The following is a 12,896-nucleotide window of genomic DNA, read 5'->3' as shown; positions in this document are numbered from 1 at the left end:
GATTCCTGCAACACCCTTTGCACCCGCAACAGTTTGAAATATGTTACAGATAAATCTGTCGGCAAAAAGCAAAAAAAAAGTTCTTCATCTAAAGTGAAATTCTGATGTTTTCTACCTTAGATCTTCAATTTGAAAATGACATTTCCGCTATTTTTTCCCTAAAATGAAGGTTACGATACATAGACACGTGACACAACCACTATTAAACATGTACAATGCTACCAAAAAGCTTCTTTGTCAATTCCAACAATGAATATTGGAAACAAAAATTTTTTTCTTGGATAAAAAAAAAAAAAAAAAAAAAAAAAAAGATATATACATTTACAAAATTAAATACGCAAAAATATAAATAAATCACATTTTGACCAGAGATTGTAGTTACAGCTGTGAGTGGATAAAGTTTTCTGAATTAAATTTATATAAAATTTGTTAAATGAAAAATTGTTTTTGTTTTTTTTTTAAAACCCTCAAAATATTTATTATAAATTATAAATTGAGGAAATTTAAATTTAATTTTTTTTTTATGGTGACGACAATTTGTTAGTAATATTTTACCAGCAATATAACTCATTGCTTAAAGGGGCTGTCCGGGATTACATAAACATAGCGGCTTTCTTCCATAAACAGCACCACACCTGTCCATGGGTTGTGTCAGGTATTGCAGGTCAGCTTTAAGTGAATGTGGCTGATGTGCATTACTTTAGAGGTGACTAGGTGAGGCAGCCATGTTTTTTTTCTAACCCCATACAGCTACTTTCATTTCCAGCTCTGAAAAACATTTTACAATGTGCCAGAAAATCTGACTGGCTGATCAGATACTAGCATCACTGTGGAAAAACCAGAGCTTCCTTCATCACAGACCAAAAATCAGAATCCTTAGGTTGGTTTCAGATGATTGTAATATGTTTGAAATACCCAGATTTCCTAAATGGGTTACCAATTAATAATTTGAACATTTAGGCCCCACCCACGAACAGCCTAGGAAGGCCTCTGAGGAGCCAACTAGGCAGTATCTGCACAAACCAGGCCCACATATGGTCTGGTTTGTGGGATTGTCCCATACTATTGGCAAGTATAGGTCTGGGTCTTGTAACTGTAATACAAAGGCTATAGGCAGCCATATTACTTACATCTGAAACCAGCCACATGCCAATTTTTCTAGGGCAGCAAAATTTATACTTTTTAAAAATGTTATTTAATTATTTTTTTTTAAGAATAAAAAATATTCATAGAATTTGTTCTTTCTGCAGTACAAATTGAAATGATTCAGTAAAAATACTGGATTTACAGTAAAGATTTGTACATAATATATTTGTTCCTTTAAGGGCTTTTCCACAACTACAAAATACATAGAATATCCTTAGGTCAGGCTATCAACATCAGGGATGAGACTCTTCATTCTCATTGATCAAGGAATCGTGTCTCCTTTTTTTTCCCTAGGCACAGCGCCATAAGGTTAGTAGTAGCTGTACTTGGTACTGCAGCTGAGTCTCATTTACTAATACAGGTCCATGTTGCAATACCAGAGGCAGTGACTACTAAATGTGTGAAGTTATGCTGTGCCCCAAATGATTGAAAGGGGTTCCAAGAGATCGACCCTCACCGATTCGATAGCCTTTCCAAAAGAATCAATACAGTAGTACAGAAAACCCCATTTTAAATGAATTTGGGGTTTATTTGTATCTGACACCTCCCCAAGCCCCAGTTATTACACCCCCCTCCTTGCCTCCTCCATCACATGTTATGGGGTAAACATTTTCCTGTATTATATGTAATATTAGCTTCATTTACATTATAAATTAACATTTAAAGCAACAAAAACTATTCACAAAAAAAGCAAAAATAAAACCATAAATAAGAAAAGGAAAAACAAACTAAAATCTTAGAATATTGTACACAAAGAGCATATTGTACAGGACAGGCCCTTCCACCAGTTTCCATTCCGTTCACTGCAAATCGTCTAATAGAAGTCTTAAGTTCTGTAAAGAAAGATACACGTACTCTAAGACTACACACTGGCAGTAACTCCTTGAGGAAACTTTTTTCCTTTTTTTATTATTTTTTTTCTTTTTTTTTTAAACTGGCACATAAGGGTTATAAAGAAGGCATAAAAGTTATCTTTGCAAATGTAGATGGTGTCAAGCTTACCCTAGGGGCGGCCATATTGGCTGCCGTAGTAGAGGGCTTGTTGAATACATTCAAATCTTTTGCGATGTTTTGAGAAAAAAAAAAAACAATGTATCCGCTGTGACTGGGAACCTCTGATGAAAGGCTAACGGATGGGAAGAGTATTTCCAAAGGTTCCATAGTAACCAGTCTACATTGAGATGTTAGACCCTCCCCCCTTCTCCATACCCACCCATGACTTAAGAGACCAGATCTGGCTGACAAAGATGGGCTTTGCCTATATTAGCTCCCCTCATAGAGGTGCCAGGTGGCACATTTGAAGTGGCAATTTATAATATAATGCTCGCCACCTAATTTTATTTTTTTTGCAAAATCTCATTACGGTCACAGCTTAAGAGGTGGAATGACATGGTATGACAGCTGTCAAACTACAGTTTGTCTGATGTCCATACAGTGTCTATCCAGTTTTGATCTGAACTGCCAAGTCATGCCTGACAGCTTGGTTGCTAGGGAGAGACTGCCTAACAACCACCGTCTTTTCAGTAAAATCATGTAGGGCGTCCCTAGCAACCAGTCAGACTATGATTGCTCAAGTCTTCAGCTCAGGGCAGAAATAGTTTTGAGCTAAATTGACGAGTCACATGTAAAAGCTTGGTTGCTAGGGAGAGACTGCTTAACAACCACTGTCTTTGCAGTAGAATTATGTAGGGCGTCCCTAGCAACCAGTCAGACTATGATTGCTCAAGTCTTCAGCTCAAGGCAGATATAGTTTTGAGCTGAATTGACGAGTCACATGGGAAAGCTTGGTTGCTATGGAGAGACTGCCTAACAACCACAGTCTTTTCAGTAAAATCATGTAGGGCGTCCCTGACAGCCAGCACACCTGAAATTGTAGCTGGAAAGCCACAGGTCGGGGAATGTTGCACTTGACCAATTGACCCTATAAGGGGTAATACTTACACCCCAAGAACAAATATGGAACAAAATGACAGCACCAAATCGGTGGTACAGCCAGTCACTTAGTCACAGCGGCAGCACTGCTAAATCAACAATGTTCCATACATTACATAAGCAGAGAGAAGCACAACTCTGTACATTGATGGGGCTTGTCCATGAAGCTGGATATAATGTGAGAGTCAGGGCTGGTTTTCATGATTGTAAAGAGCTCAGAAAGGTGCAACGACATGTGTACGACGGGCGGGCGTGAAGTTGGTGGCGCCACATGCTTAGCGATGATCTTTTAATCTGTCAGAGAAAGAGGAACAGTAAAGGTAAATGCTGCAGCACAATAATATATACATAAAAAAATTACTATATATATATATATATATATATATATATATATATATATATATATATATATACATACACACACACAGTGGTACCTCGGTTTAAGAGTACCTCGGATTAAGAGCATTTTCCAAGAAGAGCTCACAATTTTTCAAAATTGTGACTTGGTTTAAGAGCATTGCTTTGGTTTAAGAGCTCCCTGTACTGGGTGGGAAGGGGAGTGGGGGAGGGGAATGGTCTGCATAGCGGGGTCTACAGCCCTGTACTCTGACCCAGGAAGTCTCCCTCACCTTCCATATAATAGCTGATCCACTTCAGGCTGGGGGTTACATCAGGGGACAGGACTGTTGAGGTAATCTCTTCATAGCTGTAACCCCTCTCTCCCCGGACAGAGAGTGCTGCATGTATGTGCCCACATATGTCCTCATTCCTTCATGCTCCCTGAAGTCTGTCAGTCCATTGTGTTTCCCATCCTCTCCATTCCTACTATAATGTGCCTGCGCTTACATTCACAAAAGTTTGTGTCACTGTCCTCCTGCACAGCTCTGTAATTCTCACCTCCTGATTGGTCCATGCTGAACACACACCCCTCCCCCATTGCTGTCATGTGACCACACAGACCTCTGACAGCAGCCCTGCTTCTCTATTCTAGCATGTTGTACTACCCTACTGCATTATGGGGATCTGCAGCTCCATCCTGTATCTACAAACTCCTGCTGTGTTATCAGGTAATGCAGTTACTATACATTATACACCACATGCTGATACTATACTGTACAGTAACTTATAATATGACATATTCTGCTGTTTCTAAATGTTTGTTTCATTTTTTTTTTACATGTTATTCAGAATAATAAATCATTTTTGGGGTGTGGAACCAATTGTCTGCATTTCAATAATTTCTCATGGGAAAATTTGCTTTGGTTTAAGAGTGGATTTGGATTACAAGCGCGGTCCCGGAACGAATTATACTCCCCGCCCTAAAAAAATTGGATATGTCCATGAACAACAAAATGTTTAGTAAGAAGAGACTGGACGTGGGATCTTTTAGGTGGACATGATGGACTTGTCAAACTCTTCTTAGCACCAATGTCACATAACAATTGAACATAACACTGGAAACAAATGCTATACAATATGATCTCCAAGTAGTAAGTGTTCTCATCATAACTACTTATAGACAGGATCCAGTCTCACCTCTGGGATCACCTCTGCATCCTCCATACAACTTATTTGTAGTAACAAAAAAAAGTTTCCCATGTCCCAGCCGTACATTACCTGAAGACAGAGAGTCTGTCTCTCTAGCTATTACCACTAAATATTAACCAGAAGAACCATCAGGAATTCCTTGGAGCCGCTCAATTTCCTTTTACAGGACGAGCAATAACTAATCCAAACACATTAACCCAGTGAGGGTGAATACAGAGTCTCTCCGTACACAGAGGCAGGATGGCATCTGATAGACAAGGTCCATAGCACACACACAGCAAACACAGGCATGTGCTTCAGCTATGGAGGAGGAAGTCATAACCCGTTGGATTTATATGACTGCTGAGCAGCCACGGACAAGCCAATGATTAAATGGATAATATTTTTAATAAGTTAAACAATCCCTTTAAGGCTTAGTGTCGCTTTTAATGTGTTCATATAAAATCTATTAGTCCAGGCCCAATTCTGTATAGGCCTGGAGGATATATGGGTTCTTGCCCCAGATATATACAGAGCAGGGTACAGGTTGTATGGAGATCAGGAAGGTACTGGGGTACAGACTTATTTTCAGACGTTGCCTCCTGAATGCGGAGGTGCAAGAACCCCAAAACAGCTTAAGATGGGTTAATATGAGACTGTTTTCCTCCTTCTGGGTGCAAAACATTAATGGGGACATGCTGGTGCACAGATGACCCCCAGTGATGACCTGTATCTACATATACAAATTGTACACATAATGCCTCATGCAACATCGCCACCTAGTGGCCATATCCAGAATATTTTGTTTAATTTATATATAAACCCCAATAAAGAGTTAAAGGGGTATTCCCCCCCAAAATTTTTTTTGCATTAATACGTTGCCCACCCATAGCTTTCCATCTTTCCTATATCAATTTATTATGGATTCTGCACAGTTTTGCTGTTATCTTCATGCATTTACCCCCACCGAATGCATAGAGCCATCAGCTCTCAGTCCAACCCGACACGCTCCCTGCTCCTGGCTCTCACCCTCCGAGACGGCATCACGTGTCCTCCATCTCTTCAATGGGCCGGGTTAGCGATTCTAACCCAGTCCACTGAAGTGAGGGAGGACACTGATAGCTGCTGCTGATCATTGTCTCCCTCCCCCCAGGTCACCTGTGTACCCCCCCCCACCCCACCGCCCCTGAGCTCACCTGTGGCCCCTAATGTTGCCCCCCAGCTCAACCGACTCACCCGTGGCAACCCCCACCCCCCACCCCGGAAACCACGGGTGGCATCCACACGCTCGCCACCCGGGAAAAGACGCATACACCCCCTGGAACTCATGGGCTTCACCGGCACACCCCTCCCCACGCCCCCCCCCCCCCCCCCCCCCCCCGGAACTCACGGGCAGCAAGCCCTGCTGAACCACCGGCGGCACCCGCACGCTAATCCCCCCCCCCCCAATCCGCCCCCCCCTCCAGGAACTCACAGGTGGCACCAGCACCGGCCTTCCCGAGAGCCATCACCTTGCCTTCACAGTGAAGGTGCAGGGGCTCACCCCCGGCAAACCTCCCCCTCTGAGGACTTCCCCCTGTCTCACCCGCACTCCCGGGAAAAGCAGCATACACCCCCTGGAATTCATGGGCTTTCACCCCCCCTCCTCCCCTTGAACTCACGGGCAGCACCCCCGATCCACCGGTGGCACCCATGCCCCCCCCCTGAACCACCGGCGGTACCCACACCGTTATTTCCCCCCCTCGGAATTCACAGGCGGCACCCGCACTGGCCCGACGCGCTTCCCGAGACAGTGAAGGTGTGCGGTATCCACGGCTGCACATTCGCCCCCCTCCACCTTAAATAACTCACTATAGTATGTCACACACTCCACTCTGCTATGTCACTCAACTATGTAACCCACTCCACTCTGCTATGTCACTCAACTATGCAACGCACTCCACTCTGCTATGTCACTCAACTATGCAACCCACTCCACTCTGCTATGCCACTCAACTATGCAACCCACTCCATTCTGCTACAGTATGTCACTCAACTAGGCAACCCACTCCACTCTGCTATGCAACTCACTGAACTCCGCTATATCTTGTGGCTATCAGCTCTGCTACATTATGTACCAATCAGACATAAGCATTGCATGATGGGAGATGTAGTTTTCTTACCAGCGCCATGTTGGATATAGTTCGGCATTTTAAAAAACAGGGTTAAATTGTGGCCCAGTGTATCCTTCAAGGGGCAGAAAAATTGTAGTGATAGAGACCACGGATGGCTGCCCATACCATTCCCATAAAAACACACACTTACTTGTCCATTATTTTGTGTGGTGGTAGTAAGATGAATGCACAGATACACCTCCACCTCCTCGGATACCGTGTACAGCTGGAGGAGAGGATGCTGGGTAATGTCCGGGGCGAATTGGTTTTGCTAACGTAAAAGAGAAAAGATTGTATAACAGACTGCTGCAAGAGACATCTATCACTTTATCATCAGTGATGATTCTGCCAATGACATGCACATAGAAAAGGATATATAGCATTACAATGGCAGAGGGTAGGGCAACCCTACAGTGAGGATCAAACAAGGAATAGGGAAATGGCTGGGATGGCCTCCAGCCACTCAGAGGTTATATATGGCATTTATCCCCCTACCCCAATATAAGACCACTTTAACCAAGACTGTAACTGGTACTGCAATTCAGCCCCATTCATGTAAATGAAGATTAGATGCCATACCAGACAAGACTGATGACATTTATTATCTTTTTACAAATCCCATATAACCACCTTAAAACATTGGACTATCAGCAGATCCCGGGGATGTAACGATATTGGCTACAGCCAAAGGCAACAGTGCTCACCAATCTGGGCTGAGTGCACTCTCCGTGCCATGTTCTTTGCCCTCACAGCTTCCTTGATGCGGTCAACCTCCTGCTGATAGCGCTTGCGGTCCCTCATGGCGTTCTCTTTGGCTTCCTTAAGAGCCCCTTCCAAAGCCTTCACCCTCTCGGCTGTAGCCCGAAGACGCTTCTCCAGTTTAGGGAGTTCACAGCGCAGATCTGCGTTATCACGGACAAGCTGCAAGAAAGACACAAGAATCAGGGATGATGGTGCTGGGAGCTCCAAACTCCATTCCGTAGCACATTGTCCGTATTTACGGACAGTGCATAGAATTTGGGAATAAGACCTTAGCTGAGATAGGAACAGCCTAAGACCTGCATGTAAAAATCAGCCTTGTGTTTTCCCAGCCATAGTGCATGTAGCTAGACTGCCCTGTGTTTCTTTACAGGCTAGTGACACCTAGTGGAGAGATTACAAACACACAGCTAGACGTGATCAGCTACGGGTCAGTGCATATAACAGCTTGTCAGTCAGCGGGGTTCAGGTCTCACCTGCTTGTGAACCTTTGTCAGCTGCTCCAGATTGTTCTCCAAGAAGGAGATCTTCTGTTTCTGAGCTGCGCTTCCCCCAGCGTCATCACTGTCCAACTCCACACTCTGCAAACACAGAGAGATTGTAATCCATCAGAATAAAAGGGCGAGAAAACAAAAACTCATAGCATTGGTCACGTAACAAAGCTCGAGAGAGCCTAATACCATGTGTCAGCAGGTTACGTTATGCATAGCAGCATGTAAAGTTTGAAGTACGGATGTAGCAGAGTTCAGTTTGCTGTATGCAGCAGAGCTTATGGCCACATTCACCCGTTCCTTTTTTTTGCGGACTGTATATTATGTACATAATCTTTAGTCCGCGATTCACAAATAATGCATCTGTAATGCTTCGTATTTTTCTCAGATCCGTAAAAGTAAAAAAAAAAAAAAAAAAAAAAAGGAGGAATGGTCAAAATTATGACACTAATTAGAATTACGGATCCTTATTTTTTGCAGACATTACGGATGTCACCGCTGTAACGTCCGCAATTATTGACAATCCCACAGACTTCTATGGGAGTGCCCGTGCCGCAATTACTGTCTGCACTAGGGTATGTCACTACAATCACGGCCAAACCACAAATCTGTAAAATTATGGATGTGTGAATAGGGCCATAGAAACCTGTAGGACTGTACGGATACGTGATTATGGACAAAGAATACGGACGTATGAATGAGGCCTAATACTGGGATTGTGTGTGAGAAGTTTCATCCACTGCAATGTTAAGGCTCAGTGTAAGCATCAATCACTGCCCCAAGCGTTTTACCCGGAAAAGAAAGAAAACCACAAACCTTCTTTACTCTGGTGGTGAGATCCTGTACAAAGAGTCTGCGCAGGTTGTGTAAAGTCTGAAGTTCCCGGGCCTACATAGAAAAGAATTAGCTGTAACCTTGGGTTGACCCCTTTAACATAAAGCTATATAATAATCCCATCTTGCCCTTTACATACCACCGTCTCCTCTAGGCCTTTGAGATCCTCCCGTGATTGTTCCCTCTTCTCATTCAGCTGCCTATAGATATAAGACACAAGCATTAATCCCAAGATTCCCTGACAGTCTGTGGCTATAGTGGCATGCTGGGAGCTGTAGTTCAGCAACAGCTGTTGGGACATGAGTAGGGGAACACTGCTGTATAGTGATCAGAACTCTCATATACGAGATCTGATGGTAATAGGCGGGGTAAGCTAAGCCTACACTAGTTGGTCCAAGGCTTAGGAGGGCGCTTACATAAGTTTCTCCAGTTCCATCTCTCTCTGCTCGTCCTCAGCCTTCAGCTTCTCGTAGTCAGAGGTCAGTTTGTCTTTCTGGAGCTGCAGCTTCTGGTTGAGGCTTGAAAAGGGAGACAAAAATGAATGAAAAACAGGTAAAGGAGACTGAACCTACAACTCAGTGCACCATCTAACATGTATAACACCCCACGATACATAATAGAGCAGTCACAGAAATACTAGAAGTAGGCTAACTGTGGAGTGTTGAGATTTTTAGGAGCATGGGTTTTCTTTAGTATCTCATGACCAAGAGGGATTTTTTATTGCAATAGAATACAGCCTTAGGCTATGATCACACAATTTCTTCTTTTGGCGATTAGACTGCCATTTTTTTGTACAGCTGTTACTTTGTGGCTAATTAATGGCCATTATTTAAACATAATTTCTGTTATTCCACATTCCGGAAAATGATGGATGCCCAAAAAAACGGCTATCAAACGGCCCAAAAAATCGCAAGTCTTTTAGTACTTATCAGCTGCTCTATGTCCTGCAGGAAGTGGTCTATTCATTCCAGTCTGACACAGTGCTCTCTGCTGCCACCTCTGTCCATGTCAGGAACTGTCCAGAGCAGCAACAAATCCCCATAGAAAACCTCTCGTGCTCTCCAGACTGGAAAGAATACACCACTTCCTGCAGGACATACAGCAGCTGATAGGTACTGGTAGACTAGATTTTAATAGAAGGCTGCATTCACAACTCCCGTAAACACGGACAATTTTAGGGACCATTGAAGTGAATTAAGCCATTCGCATGATCCGTGCCACGACCCGCACCCGGAAAAAATAGGACATGTCCAAGTACGGATCGCGGCATGGATTACCCCCCCCCCCCCCCTTCCCCGCCAGCCGGCAGTAGAGATGACAGGAGAACATAATGTGCGCTCCTGTCATGGCATCTACTACTCACCAACTCCGTTGGACCGGTCGGCTTCATGTTCACCAGAATCGGCCTGGACTGCGCTGCCTTCTTCTCCCAGCAGCGTAGTCCAAGCCGCTTCCGGTGAGCGTGTGTAGCCGGTCAGCACAGGGGAACAGGTGAGTAGTAGATGCGATGACAGGAGCGCACATCATGCTCTCCTGTCATCTCTGCTGCCGGGGGGTGGATGGAAGGGATTCAGCTAGTGAATCTGTGCCGCGATCCGGAGGAGAATCGCAGCACGGATCCCCTAGCCGAATCCCTTCCACCCATGCCCGGCAGCAGAGATAACAGGAGAGCATGATGTGCGCTCCTGTTACCGTGGAGACACATAGTAATGCATACCAGCTGTACACACAGTTTTGATTAAAAAAAATAAATAAAAAACATGCTTAATTTTTTTATTGGGAAAAAAAGTTTGCAGCCAATGGTGACGCAGCAACCATTCTGGTACCTACTCTTTGAGGTCGTCGATCATCTTCTGCTTCTCTTCTATTTCATCACGTAGACGTGACAGCTGCTTCTGGTGCGCCTCTCGGTGACCTTCCATCTGCTGCTCCAGTGTTTTCTGCTCAACAGAGATGCGACAACATTAGAAATGATATCACTGGCCAATAGTTAAAGGGTAACTATCAGCAGGTTAGACGTATCTAACCTGCTGATAGCCCCCTAATGCGCACGGGGCGCTGAGGAAGAAGCTATGTCTCTTACATTCCTCCTCTACACTGTTCCCATGCAGTTAGTAGTTGAATCCACGGCTAGGAGCACCATTAGGAGCACTGCCCCTCCCCCATAGTGTCGATCTGGCCCGCCTGCTCCATTGATTATCATTAGAACGGTGCGATGGGGGATATGAGCAGGTTAGATTAGTCTAATCTGCTGATCGTTCCCCTTTAAGGTCCCAGAAGACAGAGGCACTGTGCATGACACCAAATTATTTTGTTGTGCTATGATATCACTTCATATATTGGACATCTACATAGCCCTGATGCCTAACTCCACCTATAGGTGCATACAGACGATTATGCTCAGTATTTTTTTACCAAAACCAGAAGTGAAAGTGATACAGAGAACTATACTAGATGGAACAATTGCACCTTTTTTCTGTGTTTTGATAAAACTACTAAAAAATAGGGAATATTTATGCACATATTGACCTGAGATTTGTGGCTTTCGCAGGTAAAACAGGTGGCTCTATTTGTCCTCAATAGCTGTTGGCCTAACGTTTGGCCAACTGTGATCTCTCCCCATATACATGAATGTTTGGGCATTCATAAGTTTCCTATGGGGAGGGTAAGCAGCAGGTAGACTGCTTTAGCAGTGGCTTATTCCTCCAATAACAAAGGGGTCAGGCAGTGAAAATCCATCACTCCCAGACCTACTCTTTACAGACATAATTTATCATTATAAAATCGGGATGCTCCCATACATTTCACTCTAACAGCTAAACCCACTGCCAGCAGAGAGTATGGTCGGCTTTAGTGTAAGGCGTATGGAGGCCGTAAGACAAACATATAGCCTGTTCAGTCTTCAGCCTCAAATTTCCCACTTAACAGAAACAATGAAAATGTTCATTTCTATTCCATGTCTACTATAATCTTATTAAAGGGACCAATACAATGCTATCTTATCTATCGCCGTCATGTTATAGAGCAGGAAGAGCTGAGCAGATTGATATATATCTTTGTGGGAAAAGATTCAGTATAACTTGTAAAATGTTGATAGAAATCTCTGATCATTCTGTGTTAAAGAGTCAAGTGGGCGGAGTCACTCAATGGACTGGACTCTTTAGTATGGAAACATCAGAGATTTCAATCAATAAGTTACAAGTTATACTGAATCTTTTCCCATAAAGATATATATCAATCTGCTCAGCTCCTTCTGCTCTATAACATGATTCCAATAGCTTAGGTTTTTGAGGGTTGATCCTTCTATTCCAGTTCTGCATGCATCGTGTCGTGGCCGTGTCAAATGGCATAGACACTACTCCAGTCTCAAACAATAAATAAGCTTTATTATACCTATGTAACGCGCTTCGGCCTGCCAATGCTATCAGGCCTTTCTCAAGCATGCCATGCTCGCTAGGATCAATTCTCAGAATTCTGTTCACACCACTGAATCCACAGCCGTGTCCCTGGAGGAGCTGCGGTGACATCTACATACAAGCGCTCTATAGAGTTGTGCCTATACTATAGCACACCCTATTCAGGATTATCCCCACATACTGTGCACTCTATAGAAAGCTCACCCTTTGATATTGCACCAGGGACCGCCCCTATTTTTTTCCTTTTTCCCAATAGCTTAGATAGTATTTTCATGCTGAAGATTCCCTTTAAACAAAGCTACATGCCACTTTTCACAATAAAACAAGACCTGACCTACCTTCATCTCCTCTGCGTCCTGGAGACGGGTCAGGTGCTCTTTCTCCTTATCCTGGAAAGTAACTTCATGCATTTTTTCTGCAGATGACAAATCAACGATTAGAGGATACTCCTTTGAAATCTGCTTCGCACAATCTATATGCAATAGTCTGCTTTAATATTAAGAAGTTAAGTGTCACTGTCGTTTAATGTTATTATTTTATTTTTTGGCAGAAATCAATAGTACAGGCGATTTTAAGACACTTTGTCATTGGGTTTATTAGCGAAAAATGCATTTTTATCTTGAAAAAGCAGTTTGAAG

The 12,896-nt window shown here is 43.5% G+C and overlaps 1 protein-coding gene across 1 annotated transcript in view; it reads right to left on the bottom strand.

The window, feature by feature from the left end:
* Nucleotides 1–538: 538 nt before the first annotated feature.
* KIF5C (kinesin family member 5C) overlaps nucleotides 539–12,896 on the bottom strand; it is a 43,171-nt gene continuing 30,813 nt past the window's right edge. Inside the window, exons 18-26 of the mRNA XM_069985079.1 lie at nucleotides 12,597–12,673; nucleotides 10,673–10,782; nucleotides 9,259–9,360; nucleotides 8,982–9,042; nucleotides 8,825–8,896; nucleotides 7,994–8,098; nucleotides 7,463–7,679; nucleotides 6,910–7,029; nucleotides 539–3,372 (exon numbers count right to left, since the gene is read on the bottom strand). Of these exons, the coding sequence (XP_069841180.1) occupies nucleotides 6,917–7,029; nucleotides 7,463–7,679; nucleotides 7,994–8,098; nucleotides 8,825–8,896; nucleotides 8,982–9,042; nucleotides 9,259–9,360; nucleotides 10,673–10,782; nucleotides 12,597–12,673 (857 nt within the window). The 3' untranslated portion in view covers nucleotides 539–3,372; nucleotides 6,910–6,916. The remainder of the gene's footprint in view (nucleotides 3,373–6,909; nucleotides 7,030–7,462; nucleotides 7,680–7,993; nucleotides 8,099–8,824; nucleotides 8,897–8,981; nucleotides 9,043–9,258; nucleotides 9,361–10,672; nucleotides 10,783–12,596; nucleotides 12,674–12,896) is intronic.

Source organism: Dendropsophus ebraccatus, chromosome 9 (assembly GCF_027789765.1).
Source record: "Dendropsophus ebraccatus isolate aDenEbr1 chromosome 9, aDenEbr1.pat, whole genome shotgun sequence".
Taxonomy (NCBI): Eukaryota; Metazoa; Chordata; class Amphibia; order Anura; family Hylidae; genus Dendropsophus; species Dendropsophus ebraccatus.
The sequence above is the reverse complement of the archived record's forward strand: the minus strand, read 5'-3'. Positions and strand labels throughout refer to the sequence as shown.